The 26287-nt window shown below is 40.9% G+C and overlaps 1 protein-coding gene across 1 annotated transcript in view; it reads left to right on the forward strand.

Annotated features, from left to right (window-relative positions):
* Positions 1-26287, forward strand: part of ERCC6L2 (ERCC excision repair 6 like 2) — a 1190567-nt gene that overhangs the window by 783244 nt on the left and 381036 nt on the right. The window contains exon 15 of the mRNA XM_044058934.1: positions 13248-13328. Coding sequence (XP_043914869.1) covers positions 13248-13328 — 81 coding nt within the window. The remainder of the gene's footprint in view (positions 1-13247; positions 13329-26287) is intronic.

Raw genomic sequence — 26287 nt, forward strand, 5'->3', positions numbered from 1 at the left:
GGAGGGTGCGGGAATCAAACCCTGGAATACAGAAAGCATATCATTTACAGCTCATGGCCTTAATCCTGTGCACTAACTGTCATTGTACTTTTTAACACTTTTCTTTCTGATTCCAGACTGTTCTTAAAATTCAGAAAAGACTAAAACTAATCATTCTTACGTGGTGGGTTAAAAGAATGAGGCTTCAGGCTGTCAGATTATTGGAGATGCAAGAAACTTTCCCAGTTCTACCTATGAAAGTCCACCCCTCTTGGGATGAAAGCTACACTTGAGCATAGCTCTTGCTGAAGACTCTCTGACCTCAGTGAATATTTGGATTGGTGTCAGATGTGTTGCTGCCAGAATGCCCCCTTAGGTAACAGATGTGCTCTGCCATGTGGAGTGTGTTCTCAGTTAGGGCAAAGAGGCATACTATGCCACCCCCAGGCCATATGCTTTCAGGGTAGTCCTGTCCTATGTCAGATGGCTGTGTGGTTTGTGTCTCAGTTATTCTGTGGTCAGGGTGCATGTGTCAATTTTTCTACCAGTCTTGTCATCAAGAAAGGCATTATTGCAGGCCAGCATCAGCTGCTAAAGCAGTTTCATAAAGGAGTTCTGCTTTTCCAGCTACCTTTGAAGAATCTTTTCTCTCCTTGTTTGACTGTCATCATTGAGAGGCGGCTTGCCCGTCCTTCATTTATAGCCACTGGTTTAGTGGGTTCAGAGTTCCTTTGTTGGGAAATACTTTTTATGGTGGTCATCGTACATGCATGTGTTTGCAGTATCCTGAAGCTTCAAGCTTTAAAAAGAAACATAGTCAAACTTCTCAAATGCATCAGGTGTTTGTTAGGATGTGTACTTTTCCTCAAACAAAGTGATTGCTGAGCTATCCCTGAATCAGTCCTTTCATTTTCATGATGTTCTTCATTCCACATTGCTGCAGTCCTAACTATTGGGTAGTCCGCTGTCCAGTCGGCCCGAATACCAAAGTATATGGCTGACGTCGGTCAGGGCGCATTAGACTGACGTCAGTACGTCAGGGTACTAATGCGCATGACCGACGTCATATCCTCAGTCTTTTTTGCCGCATGGTCCGATGCAGAAGCAATTTTGCGAGTGCAGGTTGGCGTTCTGAAAGTTTCTGAAGTCAGAGTTTCAGACCGAATCAAAGTTGGCTAAGTACCCCGTTGGGGATTATTTTGGTTTTTTCTTGCCTCAGTATTTAACCGGATGTCAGAAAAAGTGAATAACTGTATTTCTTGTGGGAAACAGATACCTCATAGGGATTATCATACTTTGTGTATACCTTGTTTAGGGCCTGAGCACGACGTTGTTGGATGCCGCTCTTGTGCTAGATTTAACAAACGCACTATTAAGAGAAGGTTAGACTGTGCCAGGTTAGTGTTTGGGAAGCGTTGTAATTATAAAATGCCGTCGGATGCTCCGGCCGGCTTCGGCCAAAAAGCGCAAGGACAAAGCAGCAAAGCCTAGAGGGGAAAAACCGACAGTCCCAGACGTCGGTTCTTTGGAAGGCTCAGTGGAGCCGGAGGTTCTGCCAGGTGTTTCTTTGGAGTCTCAGGGAGAGACTTTACTGTTACAGGATGTATCCTCTCAGGAAGTAGGCCAGGCTGAGGGGGCTTCTCAGGTGGCTGTTCTTCCCTCTCTTCCTAAGGTGGTTAGAGCCTCCCTTCTGTTTCCAAGACTTCTTTGAGAGGCAGGCCAAGTGTAGCTTCAGTGGGGGTTTCTCCTAGTGCTTCAGGGTCTTTGCCTAAGAAACATATGCTTAAAATGGCAGAGGATTTGATTACTATGATAAGAGGTTCTATGCCCTCCTGATAAGAGGCCTAGGGTGGAACCTGAGTTTGAGAGTTTTGAGCAATGTTCGGAGGCTTCTGAGTCTTCGGCTGAAGACTTGCAGGAGTATCCTCCTTATTCTGATTCTGATGTGGATGATTCTATTCCTTCGGCTTCCCCTCCTGAGGATTTTTCATTTTCAGAGACTCTACATTCCATGAGGGAGCATTTTAAATGGGAAGGTCAAGATTTCTCTGATTCCAGGAAAAGGCTTAGGAATTCTTGTTTTTACCCCAGCATAGGCCTTTAGCTATACCTCCTGTTCTGAATGTGGTGGAAGATGTTTTTGCAGAGGCTTCCCTGAATCCTGATTCTTTGCCTCCTGCCCCAGTTAAACCGGATAGGTATTATAGGGTGCCTGAAGCTCATAAGTATCTTTTAAGAGTCCTAGGGCAGACCCGAAACTGTCTCTCAGGGGCCTAAAGGTGTGAAGGCCTCAGTTGTTAAAAAATCCTGTCCCTCCTGATAAAGAGGCAAGGGCTTTGGATAGATGGGGAAAGAAAGTGTATACTTCTTCCACTTTAGCCATGAGGGCGTTGAATTGTCAGTTTCACATGTTAAAATATCAGAATTATCTCCTTTCACAACTGAAATCTAAGGTGGATGCTCTGGCGGAAGGTATTGAGTGTAAAGAGTTGCAGGATTTAGTTCATGTGTCTGAACAGGTGGGTAAACATTCCTTGCAGTGTGGTTTTGATGCTGTGCAGGCCTCCTCGAGGGTGGCTGCCACTGGTTCTGTTCTTCGTAGGCACGCCTGGTTGAGAGATCAGAATTTAGCTGAGCATGTTAAAACGAGGATTTTGGATGCTCCTTTACAGTCTGATGTGTTGTTTGGTTCACCTGTGGAAGCAGTCTTAAAGAAAATGGAGGACAAGGCTAAGTCTATGCAAACTGTTAAGGATTTTTTGCAGGTGCAGCCTCCAGTTTAGTAGAAATTGGCCTTCTAAGGGATGGACTTATCCTGCTTATGATTCCCAGTCTAGGGGTAGGTCTAGACGTGGTAGGGGCAGAGCTCAGGGTTCCTTTAGGCCTAGGACAGGGAGTTCCCCTGCTCAGACTTCTAGTGAGGGCAGGGGTCAGTCCTTTCGTAAGCAGACCCAATGACCTGCCTTTCCAGCTGCCAGTTCATTCTCGCCTGGCAGCACCTTTGGGAGGAAGGCTGTCTCTTTTCAAAGAAAATTGGGATTTAATTACCCAAGACAGATGGGTTCTGGATATCATTCACCACGGTTACAGGTTTTATTTCCATACCTTGCCTCCTTTCAAAGGCATGCCAGACATTCCTCCTCTACAAAGAACAGAGGCTCACAAGCAAATTTCTCTGTTGCTCCAAATAGGGGCCATTCAGCCAGTTCCTGTACCAGAAAGAGGCCTAGGATTTTATTCTCGCCTGTTCCTAGTACCAAGAAGGGGAACACGTGGAGACCAATTTTGGATTTATCTATCCTCAACACTTATCTGGACATTCCCAAGTTCAAAATGTTGACGTTACAACAGCTTTTACCTCTGCTGGGCAAAGATCACTGGATGGTAACTTTAGATCTCAAGGAAGCTTACCTTCATGTGCCTATAAGACTAACTTGCAGGAAGTATCTGCGTTTGAGCTGGAAATTCTCATTATCAGTTCTCTACATTGCCCTTTGGCTTATCTACTGCCCAGAGTATTCACAAAGGTTCTGGCTCCAGTGATAGCTTACTTCAGGCTAAAAGGAATCCAAATCTATCCTTACTTGGACGATTGCCTGATTCTGGCTCAAGAAAAGGAAGATCTTCTACAGCATTTGGAATATGTCATAGCAGTGCTAAGATGCCTAGGGTATTCTGTGAACGAAATAAAGTCCAGTCTAGTACCCTCTCAAGACATGTGCTTTCTGGGTGTGAGACTGAATACAGCAGCCCAGATGGCCTTTCTAACCCCGGACAAACAAAAGAATCTTTCCAATTACTTCCATCACCTATCTCTTCAGTCCGGGCTGACTGCAAGGACAGTCCTTCATGCCTTAGGGTTCATGGCATCTTGTATTCTGGTGCTTCCCAATGCCAAACTGCATATGAGGAAGCTGCAATGGTATCTCAAAATGTATGGACACAGCACTGCCAGGATTTGGACACTGTCATTCAAATAATACCTTGCATTCAAAAGGAATTTTTGTGGTGGGCTCAGGAATGTCACCTAAACAAGGGACTCTCTGTGACCCTGCCAGAGGCGAGTCAGATTCTAACGACAGATGCCTCAGACATTGCTTGGGGAGCTCATCTAAATGGAAAGTGGATACAAGACAAGTGACCTGCCAGACTACAGCATCTACATATCAACATGAAAGAGATGTTAGCAGTCCAGTTTGCATTAATGGCTTTCAAGGAATTACTTCTTCCAGGGCAGGGGTTGATTCTAACAGACAACACAACTGTCATGTGGTACATCAACAAACAAGGGGGAACACATTCTTACCCATTGTGCAGGCAAGCAATGATTTTATGGGAGACTGCGCTCAGCTTGCAACTAACTCTTCAGGCAAGGTTTCTGCCGGGAGCACAGAACTCCTTAGCAGATGTGTTAAGCAGACAAATCATGGATCCCCACGAGTGGAAACTGGATCTTCATGTATTTCAAAAATTGACAGTGTCATGGGGAACTCCAGACATAGATCTGTTCGCTTCTCCACTAAACCACCAGCTGCCAAAGTTTTGCACAAAGAGGTTTCATCACACAGCTTGGAAAGTGGATGCTCTTTCTTTCAGTTGGAAAAATCTTCATGTGTATGCATTTCCACCTCTGCCTCTTCTTCCAAAGGTGCTTCTAAACGTCAGACAAGACAAGCCAAGGATGATTTTAATAGCTCCAGATTGGCCTCGGCAGCACTGGTATCCATTACTGAGGAGTCTGGTAAGGAAGCCTCCATGGCCTTTACCTTTGATTCCACACCTGTTGTCTCAGAGGGACGGTCATCTGCTCAATGTCAAGCTTCACTCTCTTCATCTAACAGCCTGGCATATTCTGTTTTGAAAGACAGCAGGTCTCAACTTCCTCAACAAGTTTTAAATGTGATTATGGAAGCCAGAAGACCTAGTACAAGGAAAGTGTACGCAGAAAAATGGAAGAGATTTTTATTTTGGAGTGCAGCAAACAATTTGGAGATTTCTGAGCCTAATTTGAGTGTGGCTCTTCAATATCTTACTGAGTTATTGGACAAAGGTTTGTCTTTCTCTTCCATTAAGATTCATGCTGCAGCAATTTCAGCTCACTATGATTGTGTCCCACCATTGTTTTCGCATCCTTTGTTCAAGCAATTTCTTAGAGGGGCAAAGAATATAAGACCCCCACGTAGAGCTCCTACTCCTGCTTGGGATCTCAATTTTGTGTTGGAGAAACTTACTCTACAACCTTTTGAGCCTGCGGCTACTGCTGAATTGAAATACTTGTCATGGAAGACTGCTTTTTTGTTGGCCATTACTTCTGCAAGAAGGGTTTCTGAGTTGCAGGCCCTTATGGCAGTGGAGCCTTTTTTGATTTTTCATAAGGATAGGGTATCTTTACGTACTAATCCTTCCTTTATGCTTAAGGTGGTTTCTAGTGTGGCTTTAAACCAAACTATTCATTTGCCTACTTTTTATGCAGAACCCCAAAATAAAGGGGAAAAGATTTTGCACACTTTAGATGTACACAGGCAATTGCGTTATTATTTGAGCAGGACTAAGGATTTTAGGCAGTCTCAGCAGTTGTTTGTTTCCTTTGCTTTGAGTTCACAGGGCAAGCCTGTGTCAAAACAAACTATTTCTAGGTGGATTGGGTGTTGCATTGCATTTTGTTATTCCCATCATGGCAAGGAGATTCCAGCTGGGATTAGGCCTCATTCCACTAGGGCTACTGCCACTTCAACAGCATTTCTAAGGGGTGGCAACTAAGGATATTTTGGAGGCAGCTACTTGGAGTTCAGTGCATACTTTCTCTAAGCATTATCACCTTCCTCTCTACTCTAAGTCTAGGGCTGGTTTTGCCACAGCTATTTTGCAAGGCATGTTGTCAGTTCCTGCTTCCTTCTGATTTGCCAGCCTCCCTTACCTCTGCTTTGGGATTCTACCCAATAGTTAGGACTGCAGCAATGTGGAATGAAGAACATAGTACAGTTTTGTACCTACCATAAATGTAGATGTTCGAGGATCCACATTGCTGCAGTCCAATTTACCCTCCCTCCTTCCCTCTGTGTTTAGGGGTGGTTGTGTAGGTGAGGTTGTCTTCTGCTAATTTTGTATATATTGTACATATTTTTGGTGCAGGTATGTTTGGAGTTTTTGGGTTTTGGCCTTATCTTTTCAGGGTCTTCTGACATCTGGGGCAAGAAAAGACTGAGGATATGACGTCGGTCATGCGCATTAGTACCCTGACGTACTGACGTCAGTCTAATGCGCCCTGACCGACGTCAGCCATATACTTTGGTATTCGGGCCGACTGGACAGCGGACTACCCAATAGTTAGGACTGCAGCAATGTGGATCCTCGAACATCTACATTTATGGTAGGTACAAAACTGTACTTTTTCCTTTCAGTGACAGATGCCTTTGAATTGAGAGCCTTTCCCCCCTTCACTGGGCATTGTCAGTTTATATGTTACCTGAAATGGAAGGAAAGACTGGCAGTTGCGAAGACGGTCCTTTCCAAGTGGATTGCTAATTGTGTTGGCTTTTTCTCTCAGATGACAAACCTCCAACTGGAAAATTCTGCTGTTAGAAGTCACTCCATCAGATGAGTAGCTGCGTCTGATGATATTTTAAAACTTGTCACAGTTGAAGGCTTGTTTGCCATGGCCATTTGCTCACTGGCTGATGCCTTCATCAAGAATTTTTACTTAAACCACATCTGTAAGTGTCAGGGCTCTCTAGATGCAGAGATACTTTGTAACTAAACCTGCTTAGCCTTTCCTTTTGAATTCCATCAATTCCTATCAGCTTGAATGTTTCTTCTGCTTAGGTATACCCCAGTCATAGATGTGCTTATAACAGATACATCCTAACTGTTGCAGTTAAACTACAGATGGACCCTTCTCAGTGGGCAACAGATAGCCCTCCCACCATCCCACTGTTTTTAGACTGCACCTCCATCCAGCAGCTGCTGTTAGAGTTCTCTGTTAGACATAAAGTATGTATTTATATTTCCTTACAAGCAGTGCAGTAGTCAAGTTATCACTGTGTTTTTCTTGATTTACAGATGTTGTTCTACATTAATAAGTAGGCGAACTGGTGGACTCTGGGGCTAGTTACGGTTTCCTAATGTGCTGATGTGTGCTATCACAGCATGCACTAACAAAGGATGTACATGCTGCTGAGCACTGAAGCTTCAGAGAAACGTCTGAACTGAAACAGTCAAAGATGAACAATTGAAAAGCTTTTTTTTTTTATTGGAATTTTTTATGATAAATCAGGTGAGCACCTTTTGTTATCCAACTATCAAATTTTATTACTTCCTCTTGGCTTTCTGCAAGAAAGCTTCTTTGCCAAGATGGCACATAAGTTAACATGCACTGTGTCTAGGGGCACCCCATCATGCCTTAACTTGCTGCGCTATACTACATGGACTTGTTCCACTACATACCTTCTTTGTGTATTCATCTCCAAAACTCTAGATACTGCATCAGTCTCATGGGGTAGTATGTTATCGTTAGTAGGCCATTAGTTCTAAAGATATTTGTTTGAAGTCTGTTTTTGAAATTATCAGATTCCCACATAATCTTTTCAAAGTCCTGCTGATTCTGTTTTGTGCCTTTCTTTTTCCCTATATTGTGTTTGTTGAAAAGGTTTCCCGTTGTAGTTTAGATCTTTCAGTCTGTTTTTATTGTACATAGTCCCTCTTGCCATTTAATTTTTGAAGATCCTAGCAGCTGACACAAGACTAGTAAGCAGCGCAAGCATCCTGTCTAGTTTGTAGTCCGCAGAGGCCATAGAGCCTGAGGTATTATACTTAGTGTCCGTACTGCACTTTAGAAAAATAAGTCAGTGTTCCTTGCACCTTCACCTTCATAGTACTTGTGCTAATGCAGTGTTGTTACCTCCCCTTCCAGTGTTCCAGTCCTAGGGTTGTAGTGGTAATGTAAAGCTCACTCAGCATCACCTTCTTGATGCTTTGGAAATTGATCTAAAGTGGCTGTGTTTGAAAACCTTTCTTTTGCTATTGCTTCTGCCAGTAGAATTTTTGAATTGCAAGCTTAATCCTTAGTGGAATCCTTTATCACTTTTCTGAATGAGTCCCCTTTAAAACTAATTTTATATTTTTTCTTTAGGTTGTTTGAGTTAGTAACTCGAATCAGTTCATTCACCTTACTGTGCTTCCCTTCAGATGTGAAAGCAAGAGACAAATTCCTTCATTGCCTTTATTTATTTTTTATTATTATTTCCCCCCCTTGTCCACTTGACTAAATCCAGTAGCTTCTTTACTTTTATCCAGGTGGCCCATTTTATCTTTGCTGTGTTTTTTTTTTTTTTTTTTTTTTTTTTTGCCATTCTTACCCCCATCCCAGGACACACCAGGCCCCCAACAAGGCAGAAGTCCTTCAACACTTTTATAACCTGCCCACTAGCTTACTGATGTCCCCATTCACAGTGAAGGTTGAGCCCATCATTACACATGGGCAAAAGCCTTATGGCCCATCTGTTCCCTAGTTACAAGCTTACCAACCGTGTTCCTCTTGAGGGGCAAGAGTCTGGTGGTAGTGAGCAAGCCGGTCAGTCAGGATGGCAAGTCTAATATTATTCCCCATGGTGATAGTACAGGCTTTGCATTTATGCCACTCAGGGATTCTTCCTCCATTGTCTTGATGTTCACAGATACATTTACTGTTATTTTATGAGAGCTAAATCACTTTGTAAGTACTGCCAGCTTTTTTTGACCTTTGTAAATGGCAAACAATGCAGAGGGGTCACCAGAGAAGGACTCCTCAGCTGGATTAGTAAATGTATCACTTAAATAAAAAGTTTTAAAACTTTGAATGTTCTAATATCGACCCGTTTTAATCGAGCGCTAAAAATAGCGAAGCTGCAGAACACCGTATTCTTTCCTAAGGAAAGAATTCGGTTGGCCGGTTCTGTGACTTCTCTATTTTCAGTGCTGTGGTGGAGATTTACGGGTCGGGTTCAAGTAAGTGTGTGATTGTGTGGTTGTTAGGATTAGGGCGCGGGTTAGGTGAGTTAGGTTTAGGGCGTGGGTTAGGTGAGTTAGGGTTAGGGCACAGGTTAGGTGAATTAGGTTTAGGGGCGGGTTAAGTGAGTTAGGTTTAGGGCACGGGTTAGGTGAGTGTGCGATAGTGACGGACCTTAGGGTTAGGGTTTGGGTTAAGGTAAGTGAATAGATAGTAGTGTATGTATAGTTTAGTGTAGGGTTAGTTGTAGTATTAAAAGTGTGTGTGTGTGTGTGTGTGTGTGTGTGTATATATTGATGTTTTTTAGGTGTGCTTGTGTTGTGTGTATGTGTTTCGGAATAGCAAATTTTTTCCCAAAAAATTTGCTGTTCTGAATGTTCGATATTATGTGGTTTAGATATTTTAGGTTCGATGAAATAGCGTTCGCTATTTTCATCTTTCGATAACGTGATATAAATGCTTTTTCTGGGTCAGCTAAATCTAATTTAGTTTGGTGTGTAATTAACCCTTTAGTTTTCCTACTTTGTGTTTTCTTGGAAGATATCTGTGTAACTGTTACATAGTCCAACATGCATACTACCTTCTAGGAGTTTCACTGAAGAGACCTTGGACAGTAATGTCTTACAAGGCATTTTGTGAAGGAGATTGTGCTCTTGTTTTGTCTCCTCTTTTGTTGTTCCTTCTTTGTTTGCGGTTTGCTTGAGACTCTGCCCCCATATCATTTAGCTATACAGCAAAACTCTGAAGTATGATACCGAAGTTGCTCAGGAACCTTAACGTATCAGTTTGAATTTGTTCACTCACTACTCTTTCTGCTGTTCTTCTGGACTTTTATACTTTTTGCTTGGACATTGGTGACCCTTCTCACATATTGGCCAGTTCCTTCTTCCCTTTGCTGCTTTCATCCAAGCTAAATACAAGACGGTCTCTGAAATGCCCTCCTTTCTGCTAACAAAATCAAAAAAAGAAGAAGCTTGAATACTTCTCACACATCCTGAATTCTTAGCTCAGTCGCACAGTTAAATGCAACACTTTCTCTCTGAAACACCCTGCTTTCTGCTAACAAAGTAATCCTGAGTTCTTAGCTCAGCTCCACAGGTACAGTTTCAGGGCTCTGGATTATTCACTTGAGGCTTAAAGTGGATTGCTGTTCAAGTTGTTGTCCATTGTCTTATAATAGTAATGAGAGTGTAGTGTCCTATCATCCATTCTTACAACCTTAAACAATATTTATTACATAACTGGCTGACGTTTTTTCTCCTTCAGGTAATTGATTATATTCTTTCTGTTACTCTCAACCAAATTTAATTTGTCATCTCCCCACACAAACTTTCCTACACTCTGCTTGTTTGCTGTGAAACTGTAGCTATCTGGGGATAATTCGCCTGTAGATTCAAAGCGTTTTGTAATACTTTACTCCTTCAAAACAGCTGTACTGTAACTGCTGTCTGTGTTCCAAAGCATGTGTTAGACTGCTGTTCCTATTATACAACATTGTTTTGCTAAAAGCATAACAGATAAAGACGCCTTATGCAGGTGTTGGAGCCTTTAAAGCTTCTGATCTAGTCTGTCACCAAAAACTTTGCCAACTGCCTTCCCTCATGCTATCACAGACCACACAGTTATGGTTTAACAACCAATTAACCAATAGATAGCAGTCTGTTAAATGACTCTCCACTTTTCTCTATTCCTTCCTGTCAATACTGATTTGCCACTAGACTCCATCTCAGCCCGCTGCTCTTCAATATATTCACTAACAACTACAGAACACTGACAATTCTACCTTAATATGCACTTCAGGTAACTTCATACATCTTCAGAGAATTACTCAAGAAGCCTTTAACTCTGTTGAAAGTTGGCTACAGGATTAACACCTACTACTAAATCCCCAAAAAACTAAATTGCTTCACTTTTCCAAAATCAAATTTACATGGAAAAAACAACTTTAAATTTTCTTCTGTAAAAATACCATGATTGAAGTTACTTGACATAACAATCAACGACAATCTTCAGTTCAATTTACATATCCATAACAGCATCAAGAAAACCCATCCAAAACTAGATATCCTTCATAGAGTAAAGAAATTCCTTACAAACTTTGCCAAGTTAATTCTAGCTATCACTCGCCTCTTTCATCTCTCCTGTATGGAGCCCATATCATGACCAGCATGCAGTTTCACTGTGTTCTAAACTTGAACAATGCTACAACATGATTGCTGGATTTGCTTGCAACCAGCCTTACCAGACCTACCATCATTAAGCACTAAAAATGCTTAACTGGCTCGGACCTTTTCACCACCTGTCTTATACACAACTCTTCTTAACCCACAAATTCATCTATACCCCATTCACCTGCCAAGCAATTGCCCCCATACTCCAATATTATCTACCAAACCACCCCTTGTGGTCAAATTATAAACTGCTTACCGTCCACAAACCACAAAAGGCTGCTGAGGTTAGTCTGTATTCCATTAATATAGTTAGAACTTGGAATATAATTCTATTACCAATTAGGTCTATCTCACACCTTCATGTTTTCAAGCCATTAATAAAAGATTTCCTCTCCACCTCCTGGCTTTGTCCCTCCTCCTCATCTGGGACATAGCTCTCCTAACACCATTCATTACCTTTCATATCCATCCATCCCCAACCCCATTTCCGCACATGGGGTTGGGGTGTCACTTCAACAGTGACAATCATCTAGAGCCAAGGTTTACACTGCCAGGTGGCTAACCCTGTCCTGGTAGTTCTTCCACACACTCGTATGCATACACACACCTATGGCCAATTTAGAGTGTCCAGTCCGCCTACTGCATGTCTTTGGAATGTAGGAGGAAACTGGAGCACCCGGAGGAAGCACACTCGAACACAGGGAGAACATGCATACTCTGCACAGAAGGCCTTTCATATTCCTCCGTTTAAAACACTAAATAACTTAACCTGTGTATCCCCTTCTAACACTTCACTTTACTTTTACTGAAGCACTTAAATTACTGTACCTTCTTCTAATTAGCACAAATAAACTACCATGCCATCTCTACTTCGCTATTAACACTTAAACTTGCTGATCTCCTCCAATATCTCACTGTAATGTATTTCTTAGTGTTCCTACCTATCTCATATACCACTCTTCTCTCTGTTAATTCACAATACAATGCTTGTATATTAATGTTTGTGAATATCAATATAGATTTAATTATACTGATTATTATGTTATGTATTCACTGAAACTGCAGTATAAAATTTACTATTTATTGATTGCATTAAATATGATGCCTTGGAACTTTTCTGTCTGGGCCTTCGGTGATGAAGGGTACCTGTGCCCAGTCGAATTTCCCAGTAAACAAATTTCAGGAAATACTTAAAATAAACCTCACTGTTGCAATCAGAAGGGTGATCATCGAGGGGTCGATCATCAAAGAATCAGAGAGCATATTCCGCTACATGTTTTATTGCTTTGGCTGATGTCATGGAAGTGACACCAGGAGAGACTGCTTAATAATTTAATATGTAATTATTTGTACTTTCATCTTAACATGCCACATATTTGTTATACATTTCTGAAAGCTGATCTCATGATTAAAATATAAGAGCTGCTGTTAGGAAATATTTGACTGTGAAAATTAGTTTAGGTCCTGAATGAGCTACTTGGTGTACTGGGTTTAATTTCCTTCACTTGTTATATGGGATAGTTTTATTTTCAGAAAATCATTTACTCAATGAGTGTTCCATAATCAGCCATGAAAATAAGCAGTTGGGCATCTCAGACCCCCAAAAATACTAGAAATAAGTCTACATACATATATTTTGTTACTTAGTGTTATTGTTCATACTTGTTCAGGTATGTCTTGCTATGCGCTTTAAGTTAACAGTAAAACTGTAGCTTTGCAATGTGAATGCACATTTTTTCTATTTACTGTTAGTAGCTATGCTGTTTATACCTAGCTTAGTGTTTACTGACATTTTGCTTTGATGAGCATTCTTCCTTCAGCAGCCTGGATGCCAACTCACAGTAATAACAGTTTTCAGGAAATTTTAAGTAAATTCAAATTGAAGGCTTCACTGATTGTGAAGTAGTGAGTAAGCATTTAATTTCATGTTGTTAACCTCTTAACTGTAAAGTTAAAGTTGTCAGCAGCGAAAAGGGATGTACTTTATCAGTTCCTGTTATCAGCCATTACGAATTATGCAGATAGCTACAAATACTGAACATTTGCATGTTTATACTGTGTTCTGTTTTGCTGGAATTCTGCTAAAATACAATTTGTAATTGATGATGTTCTAGCGAGAAGGCCGTGTGGAAGCAGGAGTGGTGACAACTAAGACGTGTTTAAAAGAAGAATCTCCAACACCCAGGCCTGAAAAAGTGAGTTTGTACTAGTATTACACATCTGAAACATATAACATGTATATTTTTGGTTCATGTAGAAATCTTTGTCATGGAAACCTGTTAAAATCCAGTCTGACTTATTGGTTCATCATTTCCCAGACATCAAAAATATTTCTTATGATTTTAACCTGCGCTCTTGGGCAAATCACTACTTTTTTTTTTTTAGATTCTGGTACTCTAATATGCAAATGACCATCATGACCTGTATTCTCCACGTACACCAGTCACTCCTCAAGTACTTTCCCATTGTACACATAAAGTCCTCTATCAAAAACATGCTTTTTTGTATTTGCAGTAAGTTTAATAAAGCTTTTTCTTTTGAGATAAAGACTGTGCAGGAAAGGAAGACTATGACTCTTAAATTGGGATTAAACCCAGGACCCCCCCCCCTGCATTTTGTGTAGTTGGCTCAGCCATTTCATCAGCAAGGTGTCTATGGATATTTAGGTATCTTATTTCCCCAAAGAGCAGTTTTTACTTTCAACTAGGAAACCACCATGAAGGTGATTTTTAAAAGTACAAGCATCTATCTCAATACAAACTATGAACCTAGTATTGTATTAACTCAGGAGGAAAGAAATACTGTGACCCCTGTCTGTGGAGTGAACCCATTTTAACATATTATTTTCCATAAGGCAAAGTCTGATTATACTGTAATAATTAATGCTTTGCTCTTCAGATTTTCAAGGCCTCCAAGACAAGTCTGTCATATTTAACAGTGACCGTTCCTAGTGCATTTTATTTCCTATGATCTTTCTGCTTACTTTGTATTGTATAACTACATACAAACCAAGTAAGTCAGTAGTAATGTATGCAACATGTCTGTAGAGTATAGCGAGACATCTAACAAAACAGAATTGCTTCCTCTTAAAATACATGTATTTGTAAAGCAATTCTGTGTCCTGGAATGTGATCTAAGTTTATAAAATAAACTTAGGTTTATGCCATGCAGATTAACATTGTTGAGTACTGTATGAATTTGTTGTAAATTTATACTACATTAAAGATTTTTTTATTTAAGCAGATCAAATGTTCATTCAGAAAATATTTATAGATGTGCATAGCACAAACTAGTTTCTTTGCAGTGTACTTGTTTTATTGCCATATTCACATGCAAAAAGCTTGGATTCCTTACCCAGACAGACTTGTACACTCAGTCAGCTGTTAGCCCCATCTCCTTAGTAAACAGGATTATAACTGTTGGTTGTAGAGCAGTGAGCATAAACTGGTATCCACTTATATAGTATCCTGTTCCTGGATGGAACCATTTGTACCATGATCATATCCGTTTATTGTTTCCTGGGTTATTTATTTTTTTAATAACAGTTTGAATGAGTAACTTGAGTAACTGATCTGACTTGTAGACAAGTGCAGGGCCACCATGTGTGAAAATATAAGTACTCCCCTGCATTGTTCCCTCAGACCACATCAAGAGTCATGGTTTGGAATAAAAATGTTTATAAGCATATTCTGATGGCTACATGCCTCACTGCTAATTACTTGGGTATGTACATACAAAATGATCTCTTTAGTGTTTAATTTCTTGACGCAGTTTGAACTCTGTAAACATAACTGTTACATTGTTGATAAGAATGAGCTGTTTATCGTTTTTGAATTTCAACCTAAATTATACCTCCTAACTACTCCATGTCCTTTTAAGGGCACTGATTATAATTTTTTGGCTAGCTAAAGAGATTTCAAATATTGGAGTACAAACTCGTATATCTGAGGACCATCCTAATTGGATACAGTTTAAAACGTCCTTGTAGGGACGATCTCCACATATCCAATATGAACTTGTAACACTGAAGCTAGCCAGGATTGACTGATTCCCAGGGTAACTGGGATATCACAATTCCTTCAACTTGTTAGCATTGTTTACCATCATTAATAAATATTATACTATGGTAACTAAAAAAATAATTTAAGGTTTTTATCATCTTCTGTTTGAACTTGGTCCAGTCCAGTTTCATATTCTGGAAAGATAGCTCTTGACTGACTTGATTCAATGCGCATTGAATACAGTGAACTTGGAACACTGTCCTGTTTGCAAGGAAATGGCTACAGATGCTGTCCTTGTCAATAAACAATTTACAAATTTTGAGTTTATAGTTTAGTTGCAGATTATTATTATTTGATAGTCTTTTTGGCTTTAATCTTTGCTTAGTAGATTTATTCATGTGCAGATTACACAGTGCGTTTACACATATGTGGAGTTGTGCAGTATCCTTACCATGGTATTCACTGTGGACTTTCATTTTGGATACTGTAACTGTCACTGTACTGATGCTGTGGCAAGGACATTAGATTCCAGTACATGCCAGCACAGTACGGAGTGGCTTTGAAGTTTTTTTCAGGGTATTCTAGATATCTTCCTCTAATGGGTGTGCTTTGGACAGGTGCCCTAGGAATTATTTAATGACTTTTAAAGAAGGAAACAGGTCATTAGTGCTGTGGATAGTGTTTTTTGTCCGTCTTCTGGCTTCTATCTCTTTTTTTTCTTGCCAGGCCATGCTAGTCCAAAGGAAGAAGTGTCTACCTTGTTGGCTGAAGAGGGACCATGATACTGTGTAAACCAGACTGGCCTAGCAGTAGTAGTACTGACTCCAGTCCAGCATGCTTCCTGGAGGGGGGTGGGGGGTGTCTCTGAATTTATCCTAGCTTGGAGAGCCATTAAAAATTACAAGTGAATTCTAGACATGGTTATGGGCAGCTACATCATAGAGCTCTTATGTCCTTCACCTGAAAGACTGTTGCCAGGGAATAAGTCACCCCATAGTTGCCTGATAATTATATGGACTACAAGACTGTCCTTTCTTTTTACAAGGGCAGGAGTCTACTCCTTCATTGTCTTACATGTGAAGGAAATGGAAGACTTCTGTCTTATTCTGAATAATGGTATCTTTAACAAGTACTTCAAATGTGTGAAATATTAGGTGATGAATTTCTAGGGGAGGCATGTGTCCGCTGCCACAGGGCACCTGGTTGGTGTCATTGGCCATGGTTGTCTTCTTCTGCTTTACTTTCTGAGTGTTGCACAGGAATTCCCCACTGTTTTCACTAGGACGGTACCACTTCCAGTGCAGAGCCCTTTCATTTGGTCTTTTCTGCTGCTGTCATGTGCTTGCAGCAGTGGTAGGTGTCTTGCATAAAACTCTGTGCTTTCCCTTACTTGGACGAGTAGTTCTTAGTAGCTCTGTCAAGAGGCAGCATCCTTAGTTAAGCTGCTTTTTTCGCTGACTGACACTGAAGGTCTGCATAAACTGAGAGAGGTCCTCTCTTTGATTTATTGGATTGACCTTTACTAGGGCAGAGTTGGTCGGTCCACAATGTCCATCCGTTTTGTCTGCAGAGAGAAAGACCAAGAGACTATGGCATGACAGCTTGAATTAGGACTCCAAATGTTTAGCCCTTCCTAAACTTTATAGTTATAATGGTGAACACAGTGTTTGTAGTGGTACTGTATACTTGATTATGCAAGTGTTACAGTAGAGGTGTGATGTGCCATTGGTTGCAGAATTGCAGAGTGCTCATTTGGTTGCAAATCTGATGCTGGTGTCAGACACTGTTAATAGTTGTTAAAGTGATGGATAAGCACCAACAATTCTAATGCAGACTTTACCTACTTATAAAGCACATCCATCACAGAATCTGACAGTGGATGTTGCATTGGTTGAGTGGGTACCTTCCTCTACAGAAATAGACTGGAGCTATGGCTACTGCATTTTATCCTTAGACATGTAGAGAGTGAACAGAGGCCATAACCCATTCTGCTTCAATCCAGCAACCAGCTTGAGCTGTAGTACCTAAACAAGCAGGGCAACACACACCTGTATTCCCTTGGCAAACAAGCAAAGATGTCTAGTAGTGGACAGTAGACAGAATCAGTGCCCTTACAGCTGTGCGCATCCCTGGAGAAATTAATGTGTTGACAGATTCTTTGAACTGCTGTTGTGGTCCTCTACAAGAGGCAAGAATTCTGGAATCTTTTCTTTTGTAAGTAATCTGGGACTGGGCCACTGAAGACAAGCTGTCTGCCACCCAAGAAAATGCAGTCCTTCCTCTATCAATAAATTGATCTACCCTTGCCTTCCTTTAAACCTCATTTCTCCTCCTGAACATTATTCTGCATGTATTGTTCCCTACAAATTATAAATAGTCCCATGTAATGTGCTTCTTCTCTTTTCTAAAGATCCTATTTCCAGTTCTTTTATCTCCTTTACAAGTTTCAGTTGGTTTAAATTTTGATTAACGTTCTAGTAATTGTGGATGTTCATCGTGTTACACAGCTGCAGTCATTACATTTGGGCTATCCTGCCGTCACGCGGTTCCCCAGTCGGCCTGAGTTCCAAAGTCCTGGTCCGTCGTCGGTTGCTGTCGCCTTCTCCCTGACGTCAGTGCGACAGGGGTATATAACATGCCATTTTCTTCAGTCTTTCTTGCCGTGAAGCAGAAGCAGTTCACAAGTACCGGTTGGCCGACTCCTGAGATTTTCCTTTCCGAATCCAGAACCGAAGTCTTCTACAAAGCTAAGTACCCCGTTGGGGAAACTTTTTCTTGCCTCAGAGCGATGTCAGTAAAAGTTAATAACTGTATTTCTTGTGGGAAGCAAATACTTCATAAGGATTTCCACTCCTACTGTATTCCATGCCTAGGCCCAGACCACAATGTCACTGGTTGTCGGTTTTGTGCTAGGTTGAACAAGCGCACTATTAAACGCCGGTTTGATTTTGCCCGACATTATTTTGGCAGAAAATTCAATTACACCATGCCGTCGGAACTTCCGACGACCGGAATACATAAAAAGCGCAAAGATAAAGACAGGCATCCGAGGCCCAAAACTGACGACGAGGCCTCTTCTAGGCCAGTCGCCAGTTCTCCAGTTTTCAGCGAGATGCCTACGCAGCCCCTGACGACCGCTTCCACAGAACCACAGACCGCCTCCGACTCCCACGTGGAGCTGGCTGGGCCTTCGGACGCTCTAGGTTTTCAGCCAACCGAAACTAACCCTTCAGAGGGAACCGAAGTAGCTGAGCAACCCACAGCTTCAAAGGGTGTTTTCAGATCTACCCAGTTAACCATTAAACCCTCTGCTAAGTCTAAGCCCCCCTTAGAAACACAGAAACAGATACAGCATTCTCCAGGACAGGCTTCCATGCCTAAGAAACAAATGCTGAAAATGGCCGAAGACCTAATCACCCTGATCAGGGGGTCCCATCCCCCTCCTGATAAAAGACCCAGACAGGATGCAGACTATGAATCGTCAGACCAGGTGTCCATTTCTTCAGATTCATCCTCAGACCTAGGATATTCTTTACCCCCTTATGAGGATTCTGATGCTGAGGAATCAATTTCATCAGCCTCCCCGCCTGAGGATTACTCGTTTGGGGAGACCTTACATACCATGAGGGAGCATTTCCGTTGGGAAGGCCAGGATTACTCAGAATCCAAGAAAAGACTGCCACAACACAGACCCCTTGCTATTCCACCAGTGTTAGATATTGTGGATGATGTGTACACTGAATACAGCTTAAACCCTGACTCCTTACCTCCAGCCCCAGTTAAACCTGATAGATATTACAGAGTCCCTGACTCTCACAAATTTATGTATAAAAGCCCTGTTGTTGACCCTGAAACTATTTCTCAGGGACCCAAATGGATTAAGGCCTCTTCAGCAAAAAACCCAGTTCCCTCAGGCAGAGATTCCAGAGCATTAGACAGATGGGGAAAGAAAGTATATACCTCTGCAACTTTAGCAATGAGAGCTTTAAATTGCCAGTTTCACATGCTAAAATATCAGCAATTTTTGATGTCACAGTTGAAACAAAATGCTTCCAGATTCTGATCCTCCTAATTTTAAAGAAATGCAGGATTTATTGCATGCAGCTGAACAAGTGGGAAAACACACTTTGCAATCTGGCTTTGATTCCTTAGAGGCCTCCTGTAGAGCAGCAGTTACAGGCTCTGTCATTAGAAGGCATGCTTGGTTAAAAGACCATACGTTACCAGATCATGTTAAGGCAAAATTATTGGATGCACCTCTGCAGAGGGATGTGTTGTTTGGAGTTAAGGCAGAAGAAGTATTAAAGAAGATGGAGGAATAAGGCAAAATCTATGCAAACGGTGAAGGATTTCTTACAGGTTCAGCCTCCTCATTTTAGCAGAGATTGGCCAACAAAGAATTGGTCCTTTCCAGTCACAGACAGACCTCAAAGGGGCAGATACAGACGTCCAAGAGGTAGAGGTCAAGCACAAGGTCCTTACAGGCTTCAACAATGGGGTACACCAGGCCAGAAAGAAGGGGAAGAGAGGCCACAATCTTATAAAAAGCAGCCTCAATGACTTCCCACTACAGCTGCCAAACCGCTCTTTCTTGGCAGCCCCCTTAGGAGGAAAACTGGCACTTTTCTATCACAACTGGCATTGCATCACCAAAGACAAATGGGTTCTTGACATTGTATCTCAAGGTTACAGGTTCCACTTTCACACTCTGCCAAGGTTAAAAGGAATGCCAAATCTGCCACCAAATCAATGGGCAGAGGCTCAAAAACAAATTACATCACTCATGGACATGAGAGCTATTCAAAAGGTACCATCACAGGAGCAAGGACAAGGTTTTTACTCAAGACTTTCTGGTTCCCAGAAAGGACAAAGCCTGGAGACCCATTCTGGATCTTTCTTCTCTAAACACTTACCTGGATGTTCCAAAATTCAAAATGTTGACACTACAGCAGCTTCTTCCCATGCTGGGCAAGAAAGCTTGGCTCGTGACTTTGGACCTCAAGGAGGCATACCTGCATGTCCCTGTAAGACAAAACTGCAGAAGATACCTCAGATTTATAGCTGGTTCAATGCACTATCAATTCTCTGCACTGCCCTTTGGCTTATCTATTACGCCCAGGGTCTTCACAAAGTGCCTGGCACCAGCAATTGCATTTTGCAGGCAAAAGGGAATTCAAATTTATCCATACCTGGACGACTGCCTGATTCAAGCAGAGAGCAAGGACATTCTTCTAAAGCATCTGGCATTCGTAAAAAAGTTATTAAGTTGCCTGGGATACACAGTAAATGAAAAAAAATCAAACTAGTGCCCTCACAACAGATAATATTCCTGGGTGCCAGCCTGAACACAACGGCCCAGATGGCTTATCTCACGCCAGACAAGCAAGGACAACTGACTCAATATTTTCAATTAATGGCAACAAAGACCCAACTCCCTGCAAGAAAACTTCTGCTGGCCTTGGGCTACATGGCATCTTGCATACTACTACTTTACCTCCTTTTGAGCCGGCTAACACAGCAGAATTAAAATACACCTCTTGGAAAACTGCTCTGCTACTGGCAATAACATCAGCACGAAGAGTTTCAGAATTACAGGCACTAATGGCAGTGGAACCTTTCCTCATTTTCCACCAGGACAGGGTGTCTTTAAGAACTAACCCTACGTTTATGCCGAAGGTGGTATCAAGTGTGGCTCTAAACCAAACTATTCACTTGCCAACTTTTTATCCAAAACCACAGAACAAAGGGGAGAGACTACTACATTCATTGGGCATTCACAGGCAGTTATGCTTCTACTTGGACAAAACAAAAGCTTTCAGAAAATCTGAGCAATTATTGCATAGCTAAATAAAGTGGGTGCATCTTACTTAAACATTATCTGCAATCCATTTCACTCCCCCCTCCTTGCTTGGCTATTTTCTTTTCATCTTATTCCAATTTAGTCTAATTAGATTCCCTTCTCAGAACCTTCTAGCATCCAAGAGCTTATTTATATTGTTTCTTTATAATCTTGTATACTTACTGTAATGGTAGTGCTTCCTGTCAACTTCCTTGAAGACCATCAATCAGCATTCTGGCAAACACGCTTGATTTATTGACAAAGACAATAATGTGGTGAAAATACCTAACCTTCAGCTTTCACCAGAGTTTTAATTTTATATACCTTCACCCATTTTTGTATTAGTCCTAGATTTAAAATTGTGTCCCATATTAACTATCGTACACTTCTAACTGTAAGTGACCTAGACTATAAAATCCAAATTATTCTTCACCCCCCCCCCCCCCCGCAGTACCGCATCATGGGAACACCATTGTATGTCTCTGTCAGAATTAATGTCTAGTCTGTATCACACATGGACCACTTTCTGTCTTCTATAATCATCAAAGTCTTCCTTTCAGCAAATAGCTAAAACCACCCTTCAAAGTAACAAGCAGAGAAAGGCTTCTTTGTAACAGTTATCACACATTTTGTGATTGAGCACAGAATACCTCTCATCTGTCCTTGATTTTCGGGGACTTTTATTTATTTTTATTTACTTATTTCCAGTTTGATTACTGGGGAAGTCCACTGGGCCCAAATGTGCCCGTTTTCAGTGGAGGCCCAGGGAGAAAAGTTCCATAATACATAATACAGTAAAGAATACAAAAGTATAAAAGGTACAGTATGTAGTACAGTTTACAAATATGTACATTCAATATCAAGCATGATCAACAAAGTTCACTGTGATTGATTTAAAGGTTGTACTGTACAGATTCATTTGAACATGCATTCTTACATTTGAAGTGTGGAAACACTTTACATGCACTCATTTAAAGGTAAGTATGGAAACACTTTACATGCACTTATCTAGAGTAAGAAGCTATTTACAAAGTTGAAATCATGTGTGAGTAGCTATAGGAGTTGCAGAGAGCTTGAATCCACTCTAGGAAATAGTTATGGGAGTTATAGAGAGGTTGGGAACCCAGGAAAAAAAAAACTCCTTGGGGCATTTCCTTAATAGAATTAGGTAGGGTGAAAGCAGGTACATTTCCATTTGGAGGACAGGTATGAGAAAAGCTGGGTTTTGAAGATTTCTGAGTTTGATAATGTCCTTAGTGTGGAAGGGAGAGAATTCCTTTTCTTGCCTAGTGAGAAAGAGAGGAGAAGTTGGCCAGCAGGTCATTTAGGTTTGTGGATAGTAATTAAGTTCTGGTGTTCAGATCTGAGAGTTCTATTTGGGGTGTAGGGGGGAAGGATGTTTGTTAGGGCCGAACATTTTGTTGGGTGAAATAGAAATCTGTGAGCAGTGGTAAGTTGGAGGTTAGTTAGATAGTTAGTGAGTTCTAGCCAGTTCAGAGATTAAAGGGTAAGGCAATGATGTGTGGAATATTTGGATTTGGTGGCAAATTTAGAGATCTTAGTATAGCAGTTTTCTAGTTTAGAGGTGATGGAAGAGGTCAGATTAGTTAGAAGAGGGGCTTCTTATAATAAGGATGGCAGAAGGTAGGTAGTGGCCAAGGTATACGTAGTAGCATTGGAGAGAAAGAGATTGTTCCTGTAAAGCATACCTAACTTTTGTTGGGGTTTTCTTTATATTTTGTTGAATGTGGATATCGAACTTGAGGTGTTCGTCTATAGTAATACCAAGACGTTTTGCAGAAGGGGCCACTTCTATAGCTGAGTTGGTTTGGCTAAGGACTTTGAATGCATGTTTGTCATAAGAGAACGTCCTAAAGGGAGGGAATAGTAGAATTTTTGATTTATTTGCATTGAGCGAGAGGTGGTTTTGATGTATCCAATTCTCAGTGGTTGAAAATGCAGTTTGGGTTTTAGTCAGCAGTTCAGGAAGGCAGCGTAGACTAAAGCTGAATCATCTACATATTGAATGCGTCAGGAATAGCAGTGTGAAAGTTATTGATGAAGATGTTGAAAAGCATAGGTCCGAGGATGGACCCCTGTGGTACGCCGGTTGGAGTAGGTAAGAAGGTAGAGGTGGTGTTCTTCCATTTAACTGCTTGAGATATATCTGATAGGTAACTGGAGAACCAGGATAAAGTATTTGGTGAGAGATATAGGTTGGAGTGATGATAGACAATGTGATTATGGGAAACTGTATCAAATGCTTTAGAAAGATCGAGGAGAACTGTGGATACTAAGTGTCCTGAATCTCGGGCTTGAGTGGCCATTTCTAAGAAGGAGAATAGTGTGGTTATAGTGTTATGGCCTGGGTGGAAGCTATCCTGGGTAGGTGTAAGGAGTTGGTTTTGGGTCAGGAAAGGCATAAGTTGGAGGTGGATACATTTTTCTAGGATTTTGGAGACTGGTGAGAGCAGAGCAATGGGGCAGAAGTTTGAGATGTTGGTGTTTTTGCCTCCTTTGTGAAGAGAAGGACTATAAGCTGTATGCCAGAGTTTGGGTACATATGATTTCTTTATGGATCTGTTTATTATGATGCTGATTGGGAGTGCTATACCATCAGCAGCACTTTTTAGGAAGGAGTAGGGGATATTATCAGGGGTGTTAGAGCAAGGTTTTAGTTTGGATAGAAGTCTTTTTATAAAATTAGTAGAGACAGGTTTGAGCTCGAACATAAGGGGAAGGTTATTAGGGGGCTTAGAAGGAGAAGAATGAGGGACAGGTGGATTATTGTTGGGAAAAGGTTTGGTCAGTTTGGCAATAGTTCCTGTAAAAAAATGAGTTAAATTGTGAGCTTAATTCAAGGTCAGATATACTTGGGTCAGGACAGGGGTTATTCTTGGAGCCTGGATTAAGAAGTGAATTAATGGATTTCCAGAATCGTTTGGGGTTTTTATTATTATTGGACTGGAGCTTACTATAGTAGGATTTTTTGTCTTTAGTGATTAGTTGTTTTGCAAGGTTGCGGAGTTGTGTGGATTGGAGCAGGATATTGGGCATTTTATTTTTTTGTTAAAGCTTCCAGGATTTGTCCCTTTGATGCTTAATTAGTTTTGTTTCTTTGGATAGCCAAGGAGCAATATTAGTTTTTATCCTTTTGTTTCTTAGTGGGGCTAGGGAGTTTAGAGTGTTTAGGAAGACAGAGTTTAAGTGGTTCCATGATTCTGACTAAAATTTTAGCTCTGTCCCTCATAAACCCTCCTAAAACTGGTGACAGTTGGAGAAATGGTGGTGACTAAAAATTAATAAATAATGACAATGATTACAATTATAGAATTACTTCAGAAAATGTATATTCACATTATCTTATTCTGTCAATCTCTCAAGTTAAAAGCACTAATATTTTGTGTCCCATTTTCGTCCTTGATTATTTCTGGATTTGTCCCCGATTCCATTGAAATTTGTTCCTGACTGGTTGAGAGTTATGGAGTGCTGCTGGTTTAAGATCCTATCTAGTTTAAATTTCAACATTCAAAGATCTTTCAAATTAAAAGCAACTTGCCCATCTTTTAGTGTTATCCAGATAAGGTGACTTAATCATTCGTTCTTTTATAGCTTGAAAAGTTACTAAGTCACTTTAACCTCCCTGTTTTTGATTAAGGCCATATAACTTTACATTCTCCTTGACCCCATAAACATTTATCCTTTTTTTTATTCTTAGAGTTAATTTTCATACATTGGGTTGGTTGACATTACCTTGTAACATATGAATAGTCCACTTCTAAGACTTACAGTCATGCATGAATATAAAATGTTAAAGAAAGCATTGCTTATGCAAAGTTTAGCTTAACCCCAGGTAAATTCGATGAAAACATAACTTTGCATAGGAATTCACACTCTTCTTTTTGATGGCTGGTATAGGACCGGATATTATAAATTTAGTAAATAATGCACATATCTTCCTAAATGTCACTGGTAATATTAAGCAGACTACATTCCCATTAAGGATTACTACTATTATCTCTATTGTAAAGCTGCATAAACATAATAATCATATAGTGTAAGCAACTCTAGAGGTAACTGCAAGTTAGTGACGTTGAACAGATATTTTTTATCTTCTCATTGGCCTCATGGAACAGATGGCTAAAGCTCTTACTGCACTCCAAACAACCTGTTTATGACTAGTAGCATGGAATCTGGAAGGCCGGGTAGACAAAGATGGAGTCAGCTGCTGATGAGGAGGAAACTTGACTTGCTACATTGGTGATGCCTACAGGAGAGTAGGTTTATCTCCTGTAGCAAGGAGTCTAGTATGCCCAAGCTGCATTGTGATGAACCTTTTAGCAAAAGTGAAACCTCTGAAGAGGAGCAATTGTGGGACATGGAAGCTGAAAAAGGGGTGAGGATGGGACAGTTTGCAGGATTAGCAGAAAAGCCTGCTCCATAAGACCCAGTGTTCACTTCCCCTGAGAAGTGGCTTGACTTTGGAGTTGATGTACTTAAGTTGTAGAGGTGTTGAGGTGCAGCAGGCATTGCCCTCTATTCACAAATTCATTTAATTAAGTTTAAAGATTCTCTTTTGTTGCTTCATTTCTGTAACTTTGCATGAAGGCACCACCATTACAATGAATTGTGTTAAGTTACTGTGAATGGCAGTTAGTGACTTACCATTCACTTTAAGAGTTTTTGGGGAAATATGTGATCCCTCCCCTAAGGGGCATTGGAGACCCCCTGTTAATTCAGCTAGGTATCTGGATAAGTAGATGAGTATAGTCATACTTTTCAAATCAAGGTGCTTAGGATTTCCCTCTCTCTTCCCCCCTTGGCTGACCTGGTGTGACTCAGATTGAACTCTACAGTTCCCTACAAAACGGTGTCTACAGGACTGCACTCAGTTTCTCTCAGCATTTAAACAGATTGAACTCTACAGTTCCCTACAAAATGGTGTCTACAGGACTGCAATCAGTTTCTCTCAGCATTTAAACAGATTGAACTCTACAGTTCCCTACAAAATGGTGTCTACAGGACTGCAATCGGTTTCTCTAAGCATTTAAATAGATTGAACTCTACAGTGCCCTACAAAATGGTGTCTACAGGACTGCACTCAGTTTCTCTCAGCATTTAAACAGATTGAACTCTACAGTTCCCTACAAAATGGTGTCTACGGGACTGCAATCAGTTTCTCTCAGCATTTAAACAGATTGAACTCTACAGTTCCCTACAAAATGGTGTCTACAGGACTGCAATCGGTTTCCCTAAGCATTTAAATAGATTGAACTCTACAGTGCCCTACAAAATGGTGTCTACAGGACTGCAA

The sequence above is a fragment of the Protopterus annectens genome, chromosome 17.part0, assembly GCF_019279795.1.
Source record: "Protopterus annectens isolate FY-2018-M chromosome 17.part0, PAN1.0, whole genome shotgun sequence".
In the NCBI taxonomy this organism is placed as follows: domain Eukaryota; kingdom Metazoa; phylum Chordata; order Ceratodontiformes; family Protopteridae; genus Protopterus; species Protopterus annectens.